The 21,543-nt window shown below is 41.3% G+C and overlaps 1 protein-coding gene across 1 annotated transcript; it reads right to left on the bottom strand.

The window, feature by feature from the left end:
• On the bottom strand, window positions 1–15,954 carry SLC9A6 (solute carrier family 9 member A6). The gene is made up of 15 exons (XM_042479563.1): window positions 15,751–15,954; window positions 14,815–14,892; window positions 11,576–11,652; window positions 11,004–11,116; window positions 9,865–9,970; window positions 9,064–9,205; window positions 8,596–8,701; window positions 8,097–8,185; window positions 7,640–7,753; window positions 6,867–6,978; window positions 5,727–5,880; window positions 4,437–4,467; window positions 3,361–3,440; window positions 2,295–2,400; window positions 1–1,562 (listed from the first exon to the last, which is right to left on the bottom strand). Exons 1-15 carry the CDS (start codon window positions 15,760–15,762, stop codon window positions 1,290–1,292), a joined length of 1,593 nt encoding a protein of 530 aa, XP_042335497.1. The 5' UTR covers window positions 15,763–15,954; the 3' UTR covers window positions 1–1,289.
• Between the last annotated feature and the right edge of the window lie 5,589 nt (window positions 15,955–21,543).

Raw genomic sequence — 21,543 nt, 5'->3', positions numbered from 1 at the left:
TGGCAGCTTACAAATATATTTTTTTCATTGAACAGTAAACAGACGTAAGAACCAAACCTAAAGGTTTTCTTGTTCTGTACAGATACACAAGCATGCGAAGGAGTTACCGAACAAAAGTGCAACTATACAGGGCGGACGGACAGATGACGTCCTTTCGGTACCACCTAATAATCCAAAACGCCTCTCTTTTTAAAGGCAAGAACAAAAACCTGCGTTTAGAGTCTGAAATCTCTGCAAGCGCTATTCGCACACCTGGATTTGGTGATGTGGCGTGGAACTGGAGCAGACCTTTCCGCAGGCCTTCTTAGCAGCTATGCAACACAAAGAAAAGGTTGACGTCTCCAAAAGGCACAGCCGCTCAACCGAAAATTAAAAAGGGAACCCGGTGACATCTTCCTAATCTCCTCATCTGCTCAAGAAATACTGTTTGACCCTCTAGGAGAGAAAGCAAAGGTGCAATGCCCCCAAACTCCGAACTCTCATCCTATGGGATAAGGCGAGAGGGAAATGTACAAACAACAAAAACCCACCTTCAAGATTTAAATACAAAAATCTGAAAAAACTGCTGTTAAATATCACTGCCGGCTTTCTCATACTCCATATTGCCCTTGTCAACTAGACATCCAAAAATTAAAACATCGTTGTTTCATTCACAGCTTGTTATCAGCAAACCGCAAGCAAACGTGGTACGATTAGAAGGCTAAAGATGTCAAGATGTCCTGATCAGATTGGTTCGATCACACCAGATATAGCTGTGCCTTGAAAGAAAAGGCCAAGATGCCTCAAAGCGGTCACCTTCTAAACTTTAAAGCTACTCCTTTGGGTAGCTAAAATCCAACACTTGGAATAAGCCAACTTCCCTGTCACCAGCTCCTTTCTGCACTCAGAGAAGCAATGACAAATGATGGAAACCCACAACAAGAGCAGATTGGTTTATACAGTTAAAAAAAGAAAGCGTTTGCTAAGTTTCCTCATCTCGCTTCCCCTCCTCGCCCCTTCCATAGCAAAATGTCACTCTAAAACAGTTCCACTGCCACCCGTGAGTTTGTGGGCCATTTCCCAGCTTACGAAACTGACAGCTGGCTCTTCACAAGTTTTGTCTCATACAGATAGTTACATTCTCCCAACACCATATAAATAAATAATATTTATACAGCTTAGACATTCTGAGACATGCAGTAGGTTTGTGTTTTAGGTAGTACGTGTTTTTTTTCTTGTTGTTGTTGTTCTTCTTCATGATCACAGGTGGATTTGTTTCAAGACTGTCAAATCAAACTGAGCAACCGATCTTAAGCCGGACCGTGTCTGGCATTATCGACGACATTTGAGGGGGGTTCAGAGTCATCCATGGGGAGAACTAGGCGTGTGCCCCGTATGACAAGTTCGTGGTCCCCAAAGCCAAGCTCCTGGTCCAGGGCATCTTCAGAGCCATTGCCGGCCGCCCGTCTAGATGCACCGGACGTCAAAGAATCTGTGTTCACGGTCGAATCCCCGTATGTCAAACTGATGTCTCCATCGTTCAAAATTAGATCCGAATCATCATCTTTCAACTGCTCTTGATTCTGGACAAAAATCAAAGGACTCTTTTATTTCTTTTGTATAAGCATACTTATTAATAAGTATACACACATCATCAAAACAACCACAATCACATTCTTAATACCATAACATCACAGCATCATTAACGTCATATGTGATGTGTGCCTTCAAGTCATTTCTGACTTATGGCAACCTAAGGTGAACCTATCGTGGGGTTTTCTTGGCAAGATTCGTTCAGAAGAGGTTTGCCATTGCCTTTCCCTGAGGCTGAGCACATGTGATTTCCTCAAGGTCACCCAGCGGGTTTTCATGGCTGAACTGAGACTCAAACCCTGGTCTCCAGAGTCACAGTCCAATGTTCAAACCACTATGGCATGCTGTTTTATTACCCCTTGTCCTGTCTCCCATTTACAAAATACAGAGCATTAGAAAACAAAATACAGAGCATTAGAAAACAAAGCTGACAATATAATAACAACTTTGCACAAATATCTGCATGCAGTTTGCAGGCCAGACCTGTTTGCAATCCTCCAGTTTCTAGTCTGGTGACACTTTAAAAGGAAATTCTAAATATCCCTCCTAAACTGAAAATCCTAAGATAACATAGGATGGAACCATGGCAGTCAAAGTGGAATCAAAGTGGGATCATGATGCTATACTTGCACAGTGTGTACACTAACAAACTAACAAGCAAAATTAACAAATGCACACCAGAAAGAGTTCCTTTTGTCATTCTGGAAGGTCCCTGCACTTACCTCATAAGCCTGTGGGCTAGTCAAGCACCTTGCAAGGGGTCCACAGCAGCTTGGAAGCGTAGCTGTCAGAGGTGGGCCACTATGGGTCAAAAGAGGCTTCAGATAGCTAGTGGAAGGATGTAGGTTAAGGAACACAACACTTTGATAACAGCTTTGAGGAAGGGTTGGGCATTCGGTTAAAGTCATCCGCACTAATGATAGAACAACAACATTTATATTCTGTGTTGCATATAGCTAATAAAATATCTTAACTGCGCAGCCATAATCATACAAGTCTTGATCAAAATCCAAATTATAAAAACACAACTAACTGGCAATTTCTTAAAGCGATTAACAGATCAGACAGATATCAATATACTCCTAGCACTGCATTACAAATTTGTTTTACAGCAACAGCATTAAAGCAGGTTGCACTTTAAACTAGACGTTGTGCCTTCAAAGGTCATCAAAACATGGGTGTCTTCCATTTTAAATGGAAGCCCAATGGATTTTTTTTAACATCAGTGCAATACTGGTGTCAATTTTATGCTAGAGACTGACCAAGTGATGGGAGGACCAGTCTGTGCGACCAACTATGGTTGTTGTGTGCTGTCGTTTCTGATTATGGTGACCCTAAGGTGAAGCTGTCTTGGGATGTTATTGGTAAGATTTGTTCATAGGGTGTTTGCCTTTGCCTTCCTCTGAGGCTAGAGAGTATGACCTGCCCAAGGCAGCCCAACAGATTTCCATATTTCACTTTGGTGATTAGAAACATGGTCCTCCAGAGTCCTAGTCAGATGTTCAAACCACCACACAGTCTCTCAGAAAAAATATACTTCTGGAATATATGCTCCCAGAAGACTAAAATAACTGGCTATGGCTTCAAACAGTTGCAAATATGGCTGGGCTTTGAGCCAGATATTTGGCAGCAGGAGAGATAAGAATCCACAGCTGAGCAGAAAAGCTATCTGAAAGAGGTGAAAACCCACCTCCCATCATGCAAGGAAACAGCTGCTCTTCTCCTGGTACTAAAGCCTGGATGCGAAGAGTCGTAAGTGAGCAAAGACAATGATTTAGTTAAGGATACTTGTGGTCAAAATTGTACCACAGTCGGAACAGCCAGGCACTCTCTGCTTTGGTACTCCTCCTTTCATTTTCTGGCACACCCTGAAAAGAAGTCAAGAAAACAGAATTACAGCACTATCTGGTCTTCAGCATTTCTCTGAAGATGCCAGCCACAGATGCTGGCGAAGTGTCTCTTCTAGAACATGGCCACACAGCCTGAAAAACCCACAAAAACTATCTGGTCTCTTTAATAGGATTGCTCCTTTCTTTGCACTTTTAAACTTTTGCATTATAAATTGGAAACATCACCATGAGGATAACAGTATATCTTCCCTACCATTAAAAGACGCTTCTGCAACACTGAGTTAACAGCCAAAATCCAGTGTAAATAAAAAGGTGGCGAATGGAAAGAAGAGAAGAGGCCAGTGTCTTGTGTCCTTACCAAAGAAGTTTGTGCCAATGGTGGGATCAAGAAAAATCACTTGCCACACTACAATGTTATAGCACTATTATTCCACTTTTACTGCTATGGCTGCCTCCTGCGGCATTCTGGGGTTTATAGTTTAGTGAGACCTAAGAGCATTCTGGCTGAGAATTTTAAATATCCTTCCCTAAACTGCAAATCCCATTATCCCACAAGAGACAGCCATAGCAATAAAAGTGGAATAATAGCACTGTAACACTGTATTAAAGTCAGATAGCTTCACAAAGGGAGACATGGTCTCTCAGATACAGGTTGAGTCTCCCTTATTCAGAATTATGAAATCCAAAATACGTCAAAACCCAAAACTTTTTTTAATGGCTTGCTGAGACAGTGACACCTTTGCTTTCTGACAGTTCAATGTACACAAACTTTGTTTCATGCACAAAACTGTTTAAAAATATTGTATCAAACAACCTTCAGGCTATGTGTGTAAGTTGTATTTGAAATGAAAATTTTATGTTTAAGCTGGAGCAACTGCAGAATTATGGGAGTTGTGGTCCAACACATCTGGAGGATGCCAAGTTGGGAAAAGTACACCATAAGAACACTGAAAGGTACCTACATGAGAGAAAGGAAGACACACATGGAGGGGAGGGGTGAGTTACAATACCTACCAGATTTTCTTGATCAGCATCCACACCAACCCTGCAAAGAGGAACACAGGTCAATATTGCTCATACTGTCTTAGATTATGTTGTCTTAACAGATCTTCAGAAATACCCAAAGGGATGTCATGTGGAAGACAAGATGAGATTGGGATTCAAAGGACATGGGATTGATGGCCAAGCTGGGAACTGAACCCTGGTCTTCGGACTCATAGTCCAATGCTCAAACCATGCTGTGCCATGTTGGCTCTTAGGCCAATATCATGCATGCTCTTTTATAGTACTGAACTGAGTTTTTAACAAGGTTGTCTCATTGCCCAGGTATTGCACTAAAAGCTTAAAACAAATAAACATTGCTCTAAAGTTACCAATATCAGTGCTTGCTCTCTTACAAACAAACTTACCTACCATAAAGGGGGGAAATGTGTTAATATATGAAATATCCCTCAGAAATACATGCAGTTTGATTTTGTATCTATTCTAAATTCAGATCCATGGAGTTCAGTGGGACCTACTCCTGGGTAAGTGTGCAGAGGATCTCAGTCTCAGAATTTTACATTAATCTAACTTGACAAATGTTCAGGCACTGCTTTTACTCTGAGCATCAAGTTCACATGGTTGTGGTGACACCAAGTGGTAAAAAGAGCTTATTTCACAAATGGGTGTCTCCTGTTCAGTATTTCTGAGAAGCGCTTGCATTTCAGAAAGAGAATCCCAAATATTACAGCTGTAACTATTTCCTTCCTTCTGCTTTCTGCCTTACTGTATATATCTGTTTGAGCCATTGTATGGTACCTTCATGAACCCAAACCTGCAAATCTGAATAATAGACACTTAGGCATCTTTAGAAGAAAAGCCTGCAAGAAGATTTTAGAGTAAAACTCAGCAGCTCTGTGGTCCAATAAGAACCAGTTTACCTATCTCAAGCAATGGGAGCAAACTAAGTAGTTGTTATTGTGTGCCTTAAAGTAATTTCCGACTTAAGGCATCCCTAAGGCAAACTTATCATGGGGTTTTCTTGGCAAGATTTACTCAGAAGGGGTTCACCTGTGCCTTCTTTTGAGGCTGTGAGAGCGTGACTTGGGTTTCCATGACTGAGCGGGGATACAAACCCTGGTCTCCAGAGTCATAATCCAACACAGAGGTTGACAACAATAAAAGCTGAAATGTGTTAAGCATAGCAAGTCTACTAAAATATGCCATCTATCAGTGCACACTTTTAAGCCACCCAAAGGAAAACTCAGCATTCCACAGTTCTTTAGCTAAGAAAGAGTAGGCAATAAATAACTCAAAACTCACCTAATATGCAGGCATGAAAGCATGGGGGTGGTGCCCCCACCAAACACCCAGACGGTGAAAAACACGATCAGCAGCGTCGTACTGAATATCATCTGGCGCGCATAGGTGGCCGTGTCCCGAATGGCCAAAGCAAAGGCCATGGCTCCACGGAGGCCTGAGGATAGAAGTGCATGGAAATGCTAGCCAGAACTAGAGATTTATTCCTGATGCTCAAAAGCTTACACATTATGTGTATGAAGAGAAGGACAGTGCTCTCAATGGGTGTATCGACACTGTAGAATTAATGCAGTTTGACACCGCTTTAACTGCCACGGCTCCATCCTACAAAATCCTGGGATTTGTAGTTTGGTGAGGCACCAGCATTCTTTGGCAGAGAAGGCTAAAAGACTGTGTAAAACTACAAATCCCAGAGGTCCATAGGATGGAGCTCCAGCACTTAATGCAGCATTACTTTTACTGCATAAACACACACAATGGCTGTTTCTCTCCATCTCTTGTTTTCCAGTCTTATTTGAATCCACTTTGGTTGAGGACTGAGATAAAGCCTGCACTCCATCAAAAGACTATGCTCCACCAACGGGAAAAATACAGTGATGGGGGGACATGGAAGAGGGCCTTCTCTATTATAGCACTCTGCTTATGGAATATCTTCCCTTCTATTGGCCCCCAAACTGGTGCTATTCCAGACTTGGTAGATCATGACCAGCCTTTTGAATTGTTCCTAGAAAGAGACTGCTCGCCAATGAAGTTGTTGCAATAACGGACTTATATACTACAAGATTCACAAAAGTATTAATGGGATTACTACCAATTATTATACTTGAAATTTATGCAGAGCAATGAAGTGTCTCACACATGCTCCCTCCAAAATCTTTACATAAGCCAGCGCTATCCCTTTTGCCTTCATGTTCTGTTTGTGAATTTCTTGGAGATATTTGGTGCAAAGCAACTAAACTGGACTTTTGATTCTGCAAAGCTCTTCTTACACTCATGCAAGGTAACTCCTAAGAAAAGTGGAATGGTGCAACACTTTTGTCTATTTGTGCAGGCTCACTTCAATCCCAGGTGTTAAAGAGTTTACTAATAAAAATGGCTTATGGAGGGCTTAACTTGAAAGACTAGCAAACTGTGTTTACTCACCAGCAAACATCATCATGTGCTGGAAATTAGTCCCAATCTTGTTTCTTCTTCCCAAATTAAGCAAGAAAGAGAGAGGGTAGATGTTCGCAGCTCTTCCTAGGAATACCGCCAGCTAGATTTGTGTGGAATTGAGGAATTTTCTCTCTCTCTCTTGGCTTCCATTAACCAACTTGTATGACACAACAGCTATGACTTTACATCTGTTTTTAAAACTGAATGTGCAAAATGTCATCTAAAATCACTGAAATAACCCCACTGCACAATGGAATTATGATGTGGCCAAAGCCATGGTTATGATGTGGCCCAAGAAAACAAGATTTTCATCCCAGCAAGAAAATATTAAATCTCTCTTATCCATAATTCCAAAATCCAACATCCTCCAAAATCCAAAATTGTCCACATAGGTGGCTGAAACAGTGAAATAGTGGTACCTTTGCTTTCAGATGTACACAAGCTTGGTTTCATAATTATTTAAAATATTATGTATAAAATTACCATCTGACTATGTGTATAAGATATATACAAAACATAAATGAATTTCATGTTTGGACTTGGGTCCCATCTCCAAGATATCTCATTATGTACATGCAAATATTTTAAAATCCAGGAGCAGGGGGACCTGAAATCCAAAACATTTTTGGTCCCATACTTTCGAATAAGAGAGATCCAATCTGTAATTTTAAAGTCATTTACAGCTGAGGCTGTTCTTTCCTTCAACTTGACCAGGATGGTGGCGGGAAGCCTTCGTCTATTTTTCAAGCATAAAAGGATACAAAAGCTCCCACTACGAATGTTGGATTAAAGACATGATTCTGGAAGGTGAACAGCGCCAGTCCCATGTAGGAGAAGATGAAGTTTTCAGCCAGGAAATTGAGAAGCTCAAACAGCTAAAACAAGAAGCAATACGGAGAAAGAACATTTCACTTGCCCATGTGATAAATGTCATAACATGTCTAATAAATTCGCAATATATTTACAGACATTACAGAGGCAATCCAGTTCCATCAGCACAGTGACAACAGTGACTATGTCTTTTCAGAATTGGAAAATACATGTTGTAACAAACCAGAAAGGTTTTAAAGTGCAAATTTAAGGACATCCTTAGAAGGCACAATTTTGCAATCCTGTATAAATACTGGACAAGTCCACTCTATAGTTTGGAAGGTTACTTTTTCAAAAGTGAGCCTATATTCTAGTCTGGGTGAAGGGGTAATACATCAGAGGACTTACCTGTTTCGTTCTATGCTGGGATTCTGTCGACAGATTGTTGTAAGTATAGTGAGCCTGCGTGATCCCACAAAACAAGACAGCTACAACACCTGAGAAGAGAGATTTATATTCAAACTCAGGCATAAAAACATGGGGTCCTCCTGCAGCTTTTGGACGATACACAGACACACACACAAAGAGGCACACTGGCATGCACAGGCTGTGATCCGGTTCCCTCAACCTTTCTCATACATTTCATCTTGCACATCTCTTATCATCCTTGTTGCCCTTCTCTGAACCTGCTCCACCCCATCTACTTCGTGTTATCTGCCTTCAAGTCATTTCCAAATTATGGCGGCCCTAAGGTGAACCTATCATGGGGTTTTCTTGGCAAGATTTGTTCAGAGGAGGTGTGCCATTGCTTTCCATTGAGGCTGAGAGAGTGTAACTTCTTAAAATGAGATGCACAGAACTGAACAAGGTACTCCTAGTGAGGCCTGACTAAATTGAGGATGCTTACCTGTAAAACCGCAAGCTTCAGCCAGGAGAAACGTACTCCAAGACATCAGGAAAAACAAGCCAGTTTCCAACAGCTGAAACTCACGGAGCTTGGTGAATTTAGTGACGTGTCGGAGTGGTTAAGGAAGAGACATAAGGCGGTGGCTATTTTAGATATAAATGTTAAGCTTAAAGGGCATATCTTGCCTCAATTAATCCTAGGCTGCATCCACACTGCAGGAATAATCCAGTTTGACACCACTTTAACTGCCATTGCTCAACACTGCGGAATATTAGAAATACTGGAAATTGTAGTTTGTGTGGCACCAGAGCTCTCTGACAAGGAAGGCAAAATGTCTCACAAAACTAGAATTCCATAGAATTGAGCCATGGCAGTTAAAGCGTGTCAAACTGGATTATTTCTGCAGTGCAGAAGCAGCCCTAAATTATTTTGAAGGAAAGTGGTTCAAAGATTTTAGAGAAAGGATATCAAAGCAGTGACGACTCCAGTTGCAGCCCCCATGGCAAACGATCCGCTGAATATCCCTAAGAAAATCCCAATGGACTTGAACATGGCTGTGACGTCAAAAGTGTGACTGTTGTCTCCTGCTGGTTGGTAGGCAACAATCGAACTGGGGGGGGGGAACACAGACACACGTTTTGTATCAGAAAGTGTAATAATCTCACAGGCAGAGGGAATCAACATGCAAAAGACAAATGTATGGAGTTTCAGACTTTTTTGCTGGCTGTACCTAGGCTGCACAATTCCCTTCCATGGGAAGCTTGCCTGGCCCCTTCTCTACCTGCCTTTTCCCAACAGGTTAAAGACTTTGTTATTTAAACAAGAATTTGATGACTATTTGATTGTGCAGATGGGTTGTTTTGATGGGGAGGGGCCTGTATTTTTACAATTATTGTGATGTTTTCAAATGATTTTTACACTTTTGAAATGAGTGGTGCTTTAATCCAATAGCTTACTTATTTGATATGCCGCCTTTCTCCCAATGTGGGACCCAAGGCAGGTCTCAGCCTGAAACTAATCAAAACCCACAGGGCATGCACTTTATCAATCCACTTTATTACAAAACCTATAATGATTCCCTTCATCCTACTGGAACATTCAACACACAGCATGGCAATGATCCCGGTTAAACAGACAGGCCAGATACTGCTGGAGGCATCTGTCATTAGCATGATGACTTTCCAGATGCTCTCTGGCATGACAACAAGCCACGCTAGATGTGATTCATTTTGATCTGAAAGCAGACGAAGGGGAAAACACACAACTTACGAAGACAGCACAATGGCGACCGCATCGTTCAGGACACTCTCTCCAAAGAGGAGGGCGTAGAGCTCAACGTCTACTTGGAGCTCATGGAATATGGCGAGGACAGTCACTGACCAAGGAAATAGCAATAAAGAAAGGAATAAAAAACAACTCAAACACCCATCTTCCACTTAGAATTGTGTGCCATTATCACTGTTCCAAGCTTCCGTCCCCTCCTTCTCATTTGCTGGGTTTATCCTCATCCCCTTCACTTCCATCTATCTAACCACTCATAATTTCCGCAAGCACTATTTCAGCAATCTTTAGAACCATCTTGCAAGACAGAGGCACCCGTATTATCACCCTCTGCATTGCAGATGTGGAGATTTATTATATTTACATCCTTCTCTTCCGCGAAAGAGCACAGGCGTATGTGGTTACAACCCTCCTTCTCTTTTTATCGCCGTAGTACCCTGTGAGCAAAACTATGCTGAAAGACATCAACTGACTAGTTCAAAGTCTCTGAGTGAGCTTCATGAATGGGGATCTGAATCCACGTTTGCAGAGTCCCAGTCTGGCACGAGTACACTATACTAACTCCATTCACCCAGTGAGGTTTTGGTTAAGATGGTTCGAACCAGAGACTTCTTGGTTCGTATAACTCATGGCACTATACAAAAGCGGCTCTGAACACAATCATTTATTTGGAATGAGTAAGTCTGCAGTGCAGTGCACACTTAGCAAGTGTACAATGCACACTTATTAAGTAAGTGTGCAGTTCTGGTTCATCCAACTGATTAAGGAGAATGTGCAGTTGGAAAAATGATCAGGATATCAGAGTTAACTTCCTTACAATGAAAGGCTATAGCATTTAAATTGTCAGGGCTGCATCCTATGGAATTCTTGGGTTGGTAGTTTGGCGGGGCACTAAAGCTCTCTGGTCCCCCCTAAACTCCAAATCCCAGCATTCCCCTGGACTGAACCATGGCAGGTAAAGTGGAATCACAGCACAGCAACTGCACTATATAAATGCACTCCTGTTCTTAATTCCACAACTCCACATACAATTTATGTCCCTTTCTTCAGAGCACATTAAAAACAATGAAGTTCAAGCTAGAATCAAGAGCTTCTCCTCTGAATTGCAGACGCGGCTCGTAACGTACCTGGATCTGTAGCGGAAGCAATGGCCCCGAACAACAGGCAGTCGGTAAAGTAGAACTCCCCTCCAAGTTGTCCCATCACTTTCATTAGGGCGACGCACCCATACATGATAGATCTGGCAGAAGGAGGACAGATAATCTTATCAAGCACAACATCTCAGTGTTTAGCAGCACTGGCAGATGCTTAAAATCACTGATCAAATAATGTAGTTGATTCTCAACAGTTACTCAGTTGTTGCTCATAAAGGACCCAAAAACACACCACTGCCCACCAGCTTCCTTCCTGAGTCAACGAAGAGATTACAGACTCAGTAGAGAAGATTCTTACAATGATTTTAAGTGTTTTAAAAATACGGTAGCGGCTGAAGTGCTGTCGTCTTCTGCTGTCATTTTTGCTTTTTTACTTTCATGGCTGTTTCAATTCGATTTAATTTTTACATTGTTTTATGACATTTACATCTTTCATTATTTTAATCTTGGTTTCATAAACCACCCAGGAAGCTTTTGGGTAACAAGAAAATCCAGTAAAAAAAACAAACTCATAGGTTTTCTAGAAGCGCGATGCAAACACTCACCCTATCACAAAGCAGGAGATTGCTGTTCCAAGAAACGCATATGCCAAGATGGATCCCAGGTTTCGGAAGAAATGCCGCTATAAAAGCAAATAAAGTTTCTTTAGCTGCTCTAAAATGCAAAGGATGGGTTTTTGATGTTTCTTTATTGTTCAGAGCTGATGATCAAATACTTATGAATTTTTAAGTGAATGTTCTAGAAGAGGTAGTCTACCTATTTGTCGAGACTGCCAGGCCTTACATGATAGAAAATGGAAAATCTCCATTAACAAAGCCACCCAAAAAGAAACACAGACTTCCAGTGCCAAGTTACGGCAGTGTGCAGGTTGTAAACAATGCAATATACAAAGCTTGAACTGGGAAAGAGTGTATTTTGGGGGGCACTGGCAGAAGTCATAGTTTCACCCTGGCTGCATCTGCACTGCAGAAATACTATCGTTTAATACCACTTCGACTGCTATGGCTCACAGCCATGGAATCCTGGGATCTGTAGTTTGTTGGGGCACCAGAGTGCTCTGAGAGAGAAGGGTACATATCTCACAAAACTATAACTCCCAGAATTCCACTGCACTGAGCCATAGCAGTTCAAGTGGTGTCAAACTGGATCAATTCTGCAGTGGAGATGCAACCTGTGGATGGGCAACGCTGCCTGCAGCCTTGCATTCTGGCCTTTTCCAAAGGTTGGTGGCTTGGCAAAGAGATGTTAAAAGCACTGTGTTCAATTCTCCCTTTATAGCTCATCTCCTTTTTATTGCTGTGCTGTCTCACAATGTTGTTGCTGCACTAAGAAACAGGATGGGTGAGAAAGCATGCCAAGCTTTGAATTACAAAGAAGAATCTTCAATATGGTTTATTACAGTGGCCGTATTTATTCTTACACATAAGCATAGGCCTAGTAGAAACTCCTTGTGTTACTGCTGTGTACTTAGTGAAAGTGATGTGTAGAAGGGAACTTTTGTTCCTCTCCCCCCAGAAAACTGGAACCTGAGGTCACTCACAGATGCCGACTGGCAAGAGATCAAAACACAAAAATAGACAAGGAGGAAGTACATCTCCAGCCAAGGCATAATTAATTTATAGAAGCCATTCATACCAGATGGCCACGGTTTAGACGGCCTTTAGAAAAGGATGGAAAGCACACCTTTCAAAAGCTAAACAGGCCCTCCAGAGAAGCCTTTCCAAATCTGTGGTCCTGAGGTTTTAGACTATACTTCCCACCATCCCCAGACAGCATGGTCAGTGATGATGGGAGCTACAGTCCAACACATCTGGACTATATAAGATTGTCATCCGACACATCAGGAGCATGACTAGTTGGGTAAAACTGCTCCAGAGAGAATATAGTTTTGCATACCAGATGCTGCAAATGAACAACAGAGGGAAAACTATCTCATAACCTTCCTTCCTAAAGTGAACATATCTTAAGAGGCACCTAGCCACTTCTGATGGAAAGCAGATTTCTGGAGCTTTGAATTAATCCAGTAATGCAATAATAATAATAATAATAATAATGATGATGATGATGATGATGATGTCTGTATAAGATAAAACAATATTTTTATTGCTTGCCAAAGAAAAGGCAAGTGGAATCATGAAACAGAGTTTGTTGTTGTTGTTGTTGTGCGCCTTCAAGTACTTTTCGACTTATGATGTCCCTATCATGAGGTTTTCTTGGCACGTTTCTTAAGAAGGGGTTTGCCATTGCCATCCTCTGAGGCTGAGAGAGTATGACTAGCTCAAAGTCACCCAATGGATTTACATGGTCAAGCCAGGAGTCAAACCCTGATCTCCAGAGTTGTAGTTTGATGCTCAAACCGCTACACCATGCTGGCAGAGCAGACCTGTCAAAATATTTCAGGGTGCCACGTGTGTCTGTACACTGTTGTTGTTGTGTGCCCTCAAGTCACTTCCAGTTTATAGTGACCCTAAGGCAAATCAATCATGGGGTTTTCTGAGGCTGAGAATGTGTGACTCCCCCACGGTTACCCAATGGGTTTCCATGGCCTGATCTCTGGAGTCTAAGTCCAATGTTCAAACCTGTGTCTGTGCATGCATGCATCCATGTCGATCATTCACCAGTTAGCACACCGAAGGCACAATCACAACTAAGCAACAGCATGTTACTCATTCATAAGGCATCACATGATCTGGTTCTATTCTGTGGTCTGATTTCTGGGGGAACTCCCAAGGAAGCAGACCTCAGCCAAGTATATCAGATGTCCAAGCAAATCCTGCTTTTTCCCCCTGTATACCAATAAAGAAAGCATTGCTCACTCACCTTCTACTATGTCAACTCTTTGTGCATGATATAAGAAGGCAGTGACTATTTTACATGCTATTTATTCCACTGCAAAGTCCACCTTATCACTTGCATTTATATATCAGGTTGAATACACTAATGGTGGCTATCAGCTTGCATCAGATTACTAGTTATGACAGTAATTAAGTTAAAGATCAGTTTTTCTGCCTGTACCCCGTTACTATTCCAAAAATATTTTCATTTTAAACTACAGTGGGTCCTCCACATTCGCTGGGGTTGGGGGCACAGGACCCCCATGAAAGTGGGGAAAATGCAAATTAAAAAACACTATTTTTTTAACCCTCTCTAGGAATCTCTTTTGTCCTCCAGCACAACTCTGTGGTCAACATTTGCTGGAAATTGAATCGTGCCGGAGGACCTACAAATGCCTAGACAAGTGTCTTCTCTAGGAGTCTCTAGGGCCTCCAGCACGACTCTATGGTCAGCCTCCAGCAGAGTCATGCTGCAAGTCCTAGAGATTCCTAGAGTGAACATATTCATGACGCAAATGTGGCAAGCAGACTGAAGTGTATTTTATTTTCTCACTATTAAATGTGACTCAAACTCATTTTATTACATAATATATGAATATGAAATGCCCCATTATAACAAAATCTTTTATCTAGACATTCAGACACCCAATTTCCAGGCACAAGACCGGTTATGCCAACAGCTGCCATTTTGCAACTAAAAAAGGGGGAAGATTTCTGCCTTTTATTTAACATCTTCCATCACCTTCTACAGAAAATTTCAGAGCCAAATAGGATTTGGCATATCAATGATTAAACACAAACATGCTTTAATCCCATGGGATAGAAACAGAATAAATTAATAGGATTGTTGGATTTTTTTTTCCGTGTTGCTGCTGTTGTTGTTTTCGAACAGTGCCAGAATATATTTTTACAATGGACATTTTAAAAAGAGAATTAAAATGAGAACATACCCGTTTCAAGCTGTATCCCGCATAAAATATAATTGGAGGGAGTAAGATGTTGAAGAATACTTCTGGGTCAAAAGTCACCTGTAGAATTTCATTTAAGAAGGGAAAAAAGAATGTATAAAAATGCAGGTGTAAGAAATGTCTTACTAAGATGACTGCAATATGAAACTTATTCCCTGATAAACTGCATTTTAAAACCAAGAATACAATTACGTTTCAATGTATTCAGCAATTTAATGACACCAAATGCTGTACTCTGTAACCTGAAAACAGACTCCGTAGGGAAAACTTGCCTTGAAAATTGAGTTCAAAAATGTTTTTTTAATGACTTTATGGCCTTGCATTCAAGCTGAGCAGTTTGGCACCAATGTAAATGCAGGTTGAGTCTCTCCTATCCGGAAAGCTTTGGACCAAAAGTGTTTTGGATTTTGGAATATTTGCATACACATAATGAGATCTCTAGGAGATGGGACCCAAGTCTAAACATGAAATTTATATTTCATATACACCTTATATACACAGCCTGAGAGCAATTGTATACATAATATTTGTAATCATTTAAAATAATGTATAGAATAATCTAATACTGTTGTGTACGAAACAAAGTTTGTGTACATGGGACCGTAAGAAAGCAAAGGTGTCACTATCTCAGTCAACCATGTGGACAATTCTGGAGTATTTTGGATTTCAGAATAAAGGAGACTCAACCTGTTATTGTTGCGTAACTTTAAATCGTTTCCAAATTATGGTAATCCTGAAGCAAACCCAACACAAAGTTTTCTGGGGCTTCCATGACTGAAATCAAATCAAATCTTGATCTCCAGGTATTGTTGGATAGCAACTCCCAGCAGCCCCAGACAATGCAGTCATGCTAGGCATTGCAATTCAACAACATCTGGAGGCCCTTAAAGGTAGAAAAGGTAACCCAAACCAGCTTACCTTTCGGAGCATCTCATTATCCTGAACGTTATTAGGTTCGTGGGAGCTGATCTCCCCCTTCAGAGTGTATTCGTAGAACTTCCCACTGAAGTTGACCAACAAAGTGGCCGGACTGGTTTGCACTGGGCAGCTTAAGGTCACGTTGTTGATGTCGCTGGGAATGTGAATGCCGTAGCGAAGCACAACGCCCACCAGCACACCTTGAAAAAGAGGAATCGAGAGTGTCAGGGTTTGTCAGAGGGACAAGAAACTCTAAGTCGGACAGGAATTTTTCTTCCACCGCTCCTAAATTGTGGGATGATCTGGCGGAAGAATACACTGTCCGAATTCAAAGCAGCATTGAAGACTAGGCAGGCTGATCCAGATGATTTTTAAATTGTGAATTCAGATGCTGAATTTTAAATGCGGATTGTTAATTGTTAAAGGGAATTTTAATTATCATGTTGGTGGGAGGAATTGTGAGTTTTATCTTGTATTGTGGAATTTTTATTTTTATAGTGAGCCACCTTGAACCTGTCGGAAGAGACGGGATAAAAATAAATTATTATTATTATTATTATTATTATTATTATTATAAAATGTGTATGCTTTATTTGTCCTTTTAAACTGTTGCATGCTCTAATTAATGTGTTTTAATTGGTGTGGTTTATTGTTGCTTTGTGGTTGTTCCCTGCCTTGATCCACAAGAGAGGCAGATAAGAAATTATTATTATTATTATTAATTTATTTATTTATATAGCACCATAAATTTACATGGCTCTTTACAGATATAACCAAGTCAAACATTAATCCTGCCAAATTATCAATTAGTAATAATAATAATAATGATGATGATGATGATGATGATGATGATGATGATGATGATGGTGGCTTCTGTATACATTATCAGATTTTTCACCTTTGTTGGAGGTCAAGATTTTGTGCTGCTTAATGCACTAATATATAGCAGCCAGTGTGGCATAGCGGTTTGAACATTGGAATGTGACTCTGGAGACCAGGGTTCGAATCCTGGCACAAGCATAGAAACCCACAGGTTGCAAGTCAATAGCAAACCTCCTCTGAACAAACCTTGCCATGAAAACCCCAGGATAGCTTTGCCTTAGGGTCTCATCTTAAACTGAAAACAACTTGAAGGCAAACAGCAACAACAATTATTATTATTAGTTGTAGTGGTACTTTCGCAAAGAAAATGGGAATCCCATTGAAAATGTGAGTTGCCTTGAATCCCATTTTGGGAGGTAGGCAGGATATAAATCCAATAGCAATAAATAAATAAATATAAAATTAAAACATGATGCACCCACACAATAAACATGCTTGATGGAAAGGAAAGCTTGATGGAAAGGAAAGTCTCCTAGGAAGCAGGGCTTTTGCTGCAGCTCTATGCCACTCCAGGCCTCATAAAAATAGCAAGAATAACGCCTGGTCAAGTATTCATATGACCCAAATTTGTCAGGAGCTCGAGGTCTCATCTTGCATAACAGATTCACTGGAGATGGGGAGGGATTAAGAAGAAGAAGATGGGTAAATAAGAGAGGAGAAACCTAAAATCAAGCAGGCGGTGACAGCTTGACCACAAAGAAGGCAGTGTGTGTTTTCTCCAGCTGTCACCAAAAGTGTGGGTTTTGGTTTTCCAAGAAGTAAAAGCCACCGTCTTTCCCCCCTAGAAGCATGGAAAACTGGAAATCCCCTATGGATACATCCTACCAGCCGCTTTATTGCTTGACTCCAGCTGTCTGGAGGAAATTTAAACAGTTCAGAGGTGTCTTTAAAGCCTTGGCTTTCAGCCATGGAAATTTCCAAGAGACCCGTCTCCTTGCCTTAGTCCAAGCTCTGCAAAGACAGGTTACAATCCTTGCCCCATCTGCTGAAAGAGAATAGAAGAGGAATAAAGAAACACTATTCTTCTTTGCGGCTGAGGAAAGATCTTATTTACAAGGCAGTTTTTTTAAATGTTCAAGCAGGAACCAGAACTGTACAGTCGGACCTCCATGTGCACAGATTCTTGATCCATGGATGCAATCATTTTGCTCTGCCACTGTATTTAATGGAACTTGGGCATCCACTGATTTTGTCCTCCTGGAGCCAAAGACCCATTGTATATGCTTAGTGTACTTAAGAAGTCAAAATCTGGACCACTACCAAAGATGAAAAATCTGAAAATGTATATGAAAGCAACCAAATGCAAAATATAGTTGACCCTCCTTATCGACAGATTCCTTATCTGCAGATACAACCATCTGCGGCTTGAAAAAATATGAATTCCCAAATTCTACTGTGAGTCTTGCTGCTTGAGACGAAGCGTACATGACAATTTCAACTAGTTGCTGCTTTTAACTTGCTTCTATTGAGCAATCGGCTTTCTCCCTACAGAAAGAAAGCTCTCCGGTTTCTCAACGCCGTTCCTGTGATGCCTCCTTCAAAAAGAAGCAAGTGCCTATTCATGAACTGCAGAGGAGGAGAAGAAATGTCTGTGAATTTCCTAACAGCTCTCTACAAAATGCCCAGGAAGCAATGGAGGGGGGTTAATTTTCTACACTGTAAAATAATGCACTTTGATACAGCTTTAAGCGCCATGGCTCCATCCTATGAAATCCTGCAATTACAAGGTTTTTGCCTTTTCTACCAAAGAGTGCTGGTGCCCCACAAAAGTGTAAATCCCAGGGGTATGTAGGATGGAGCCATGACAATTAATGTGGCGTCGAACTGCATTATTTCTACAGTGCAGATGCACCCAAACACACATTTATGAGCCAATGTTAAGGAAGCGAACAACCTATAGATGCTCCCACTGAACCCAAGGAACTTATGCGATGGGGAAAAAAAGCTTGCTACCATGCAGCACATAGAATAGAGAAGGGTAATTTTGGAAGGTCTGTCATGTCCAGAGTAGATGCAAAGCTTTTTAAATGACACAGTGAATTCATTTTTTTCTGTTCTTTTCCCTGCTGTAAGAAAGTCCCCAAAAACCGTGCACTTTTTGAGGCCTATTTGACTTTAATTCTGTGCAAAACATTTTTTAAATGTAGAAAACCTTCTGCAGGAACAGTGTTTCCTGCACAGAAAATGAATTTTCCATAAGGAAAAAAACACAAACACATATGGACTTTCTCACGCAGAAGAGTCCTAAACTGCAAAGATTTTCATCTTGCCAGAATTCCACTCATTAGGATTTCCCAACACTAAAAAAAATACAAAATCCTTTTTCAAGCATTAATTGAATATATTCTAATATTCTTTCCATCTCTACATCTTCCTGCCCTAAATCTTAGCAGGCCACATTCTCCTAATTTGGGGAGGTCTGGTTTATTCAGCCACAAACTAAAACTTTCCAAAGGTTATCTAGTCAACCTCTGTCCCTTTCTCCACCTGAAAAACAAGGTTATAAAAAAGAGCTAGCTCCATAACTGCTCTATAGCCACTGAAGAGTCTGTAACAGGAGAAAAGCAGAATATAAAATAAAATGAATTAATAAAATATCACCAACTGCAATCCTATGCAAACTTACTTGAGAGCAACTCCTACTGAACTCAGTCAGACTTGTTTCCTACAAAACACTAAACAGATTAGTGTAAATTATTTTCTTTAACCAAATGTGGCTAAGAGAGGCCAGTTTGTCATTCATGGGGACTTCTGGAGACGCAAATAAATGGACATGTTGAACAAATGTCTAGCATTAATGCCAAAAGGGTATAAACAAGCCATGGAGATGAAGGGAATTAAAAGGAAAGAAGAGTGGCGTTGTATTTTTAAGCTTGTCAGACAGTAGCATCAGACACAAGATCAGATGGATCAAGGTAAGTAACTTAACTAGTAACTTCTGAAAAGCTGTAAAGGTGACGCATCAACTGAGAGTTAACAGCTGATATGTTACAAAGGCATTCATAGATCTCATGTCACAAAAGGATTCATAGTTCTTGGGGCACAAAGCGGACGAAGGCATAAGATGGACAGAATGTGGGATGTCAAAATGAACACAAATTGAGGGTGGAGGTAAGGATTAAAGCTCAGTTTGGAAGCACAGGAAGAGGCCAGGTATATAAGGAATGAGAACCATGGCCCTATGAACCCTAACTGAAAGATGCCTTCTTTTTATTTATTTCATTCATGTATGTCTCACTTTTCTCCTGACTATGGGACCCAAAGTGGCTTACAACAACCTTTCAACAGTATAATAATAATAATAATTATTATTATTATTATTATTATTATTATTATTATTATTATTATTATTTCTATCCTGCCTCTCCTCTATACAGCTAGAAATGTGACAATGCAAAACAATTTATTTGCCATTGTGCTCAAATACCTATGATTTAAACCAGTATAAAATCATTTTAAAAACCTGACTTTAGGAATAAAAATTAGCCATCCCTCCCAATGGCACGGAAAGCTGGGAATTGCAATCCAACAGATGGAGGGTCATGTGAATCCCAAAACCCACATCTCTGACGGTTGATTGCTCTGACCAAGGAGCAGGTCTCACCCAGCTTCTACATTTTCAGAATCAACATTGCTTCCTCTCTCCATTGAAGTACTTGGTTAACCTCTGAATTTTTATGTTCTAAAGAAGCGGCTCCTTCGGTATCCAACTGCGCCACCGAAGTGATGGATTGGTGGAGTCTGCGCCGCTGGGCGACAGAGAAATAAATCAGAAGGGCAGCTCAGCAACGAATAATGGAGCTTTGCCTTTCAACAAACAGGTGGGCAAAGATGTCGGGATGAACTCTGGGGTTTTAGGGAACAACCTTCCCAACAACTGGGAAAAGCAACCAGCAAAACATCTCCTTCTGGAAAATTCACAACAGAGCATGACAAGAAGAGGCCTAACCTGTTATTTACACCCAAAGCCGTCCCATTCCTGAACATGGATGCTGTGGATACTATGTTGACTCATAAAAGCATCCTTGCCCTAGCTTTTATTTCTTTCATTCATTCGTTCTTTCTTTCCTCTTTTCTTGGAGGCAACAGCCTGCTCCTTAAGATGCATCAAGTAAACAGTGAAGATGCTGCTGAGCAGAGATGTTCCTGAGAGACAGCGAGGCACAGTGGTTTGAGCACCGGACTATGGCTCTGGAGACCAGGGTTCAAATCCCCACTTGGCATGGAAACCCCCCGTCACACTCTCTGAGCCTCAGAGGCAAACCCCCTCTGAACAAATCTTGCCAAGAAAACCCCATTGATAGGTCATGATGGCTTGGAGGCACATGGCAACAATAAAACTCAAAAGCCCCCTAGAAATGAATGCGCATTGGACTAGGACTCTGGGGACCAGGGTCTGAATCCCTGCTGGACCATGATAGAAGCCCATTGGGTGGCCTTGACCAAGTCCCACTCTCTCAGCCTCAGAGGAAGGACAAGGCAAACAAACAAACACCTCAGAACAAACCTTGCCAGGACAGGTGTGCCTTTAGTAGCCATAAGTCAGAAATGACATGAAAGCACATGACAACAGAGGTCCCTAAAGGGGATGGTTGGGTGGGGTCTTGAAGAGGTTTCTAGCTTTGAGGGGATGAGATGGGGCTGCTAAGGAAGACTTAGGGGGCCCATGGATTTACACCTCCCATGTCCTCTTCAAATGGCTCCTCCAAGAGGTTTCTAGCTTTGGAGCCAGAGGTGAGGGGGGTCCTTAGGTGTCCCTTGGCTTGACACATCCTGAGTCCTCTCCAAATGGTGGCTGGGTGTTTTCTCCAAGAGGTTTCCAGTCTTGGGGTCTGGGGAAGGGGTGCTAGGGAGCCTTGGGTGGGGGGTCCCCAAGTGTCCCTTGGCTGGACCCCCCAAGAGCCCCCCCCC

This window comes from Sceloporus undulatus, chromosome 7 (genome assembly GCF_019175285.1).
Source record: "Sceloporus undulatus isolate JIND9_A2432 ecotype Alabama chromosome 7, SceUnd_v1.1, whole genome shotgun sequence".
Classification (NCBI taxonomy): Eukaryota; Metazoa; Chordata; class Lepidosauria; order Squamata; family Phrynosomatidae; genus Sceloporus; species Sceloporus undulatus.
The sequence above is the reverse complement of the archived record's forward strand: the minus strand, read 5'-3'. Positions and strand labels throughout refer to the sequence as shown.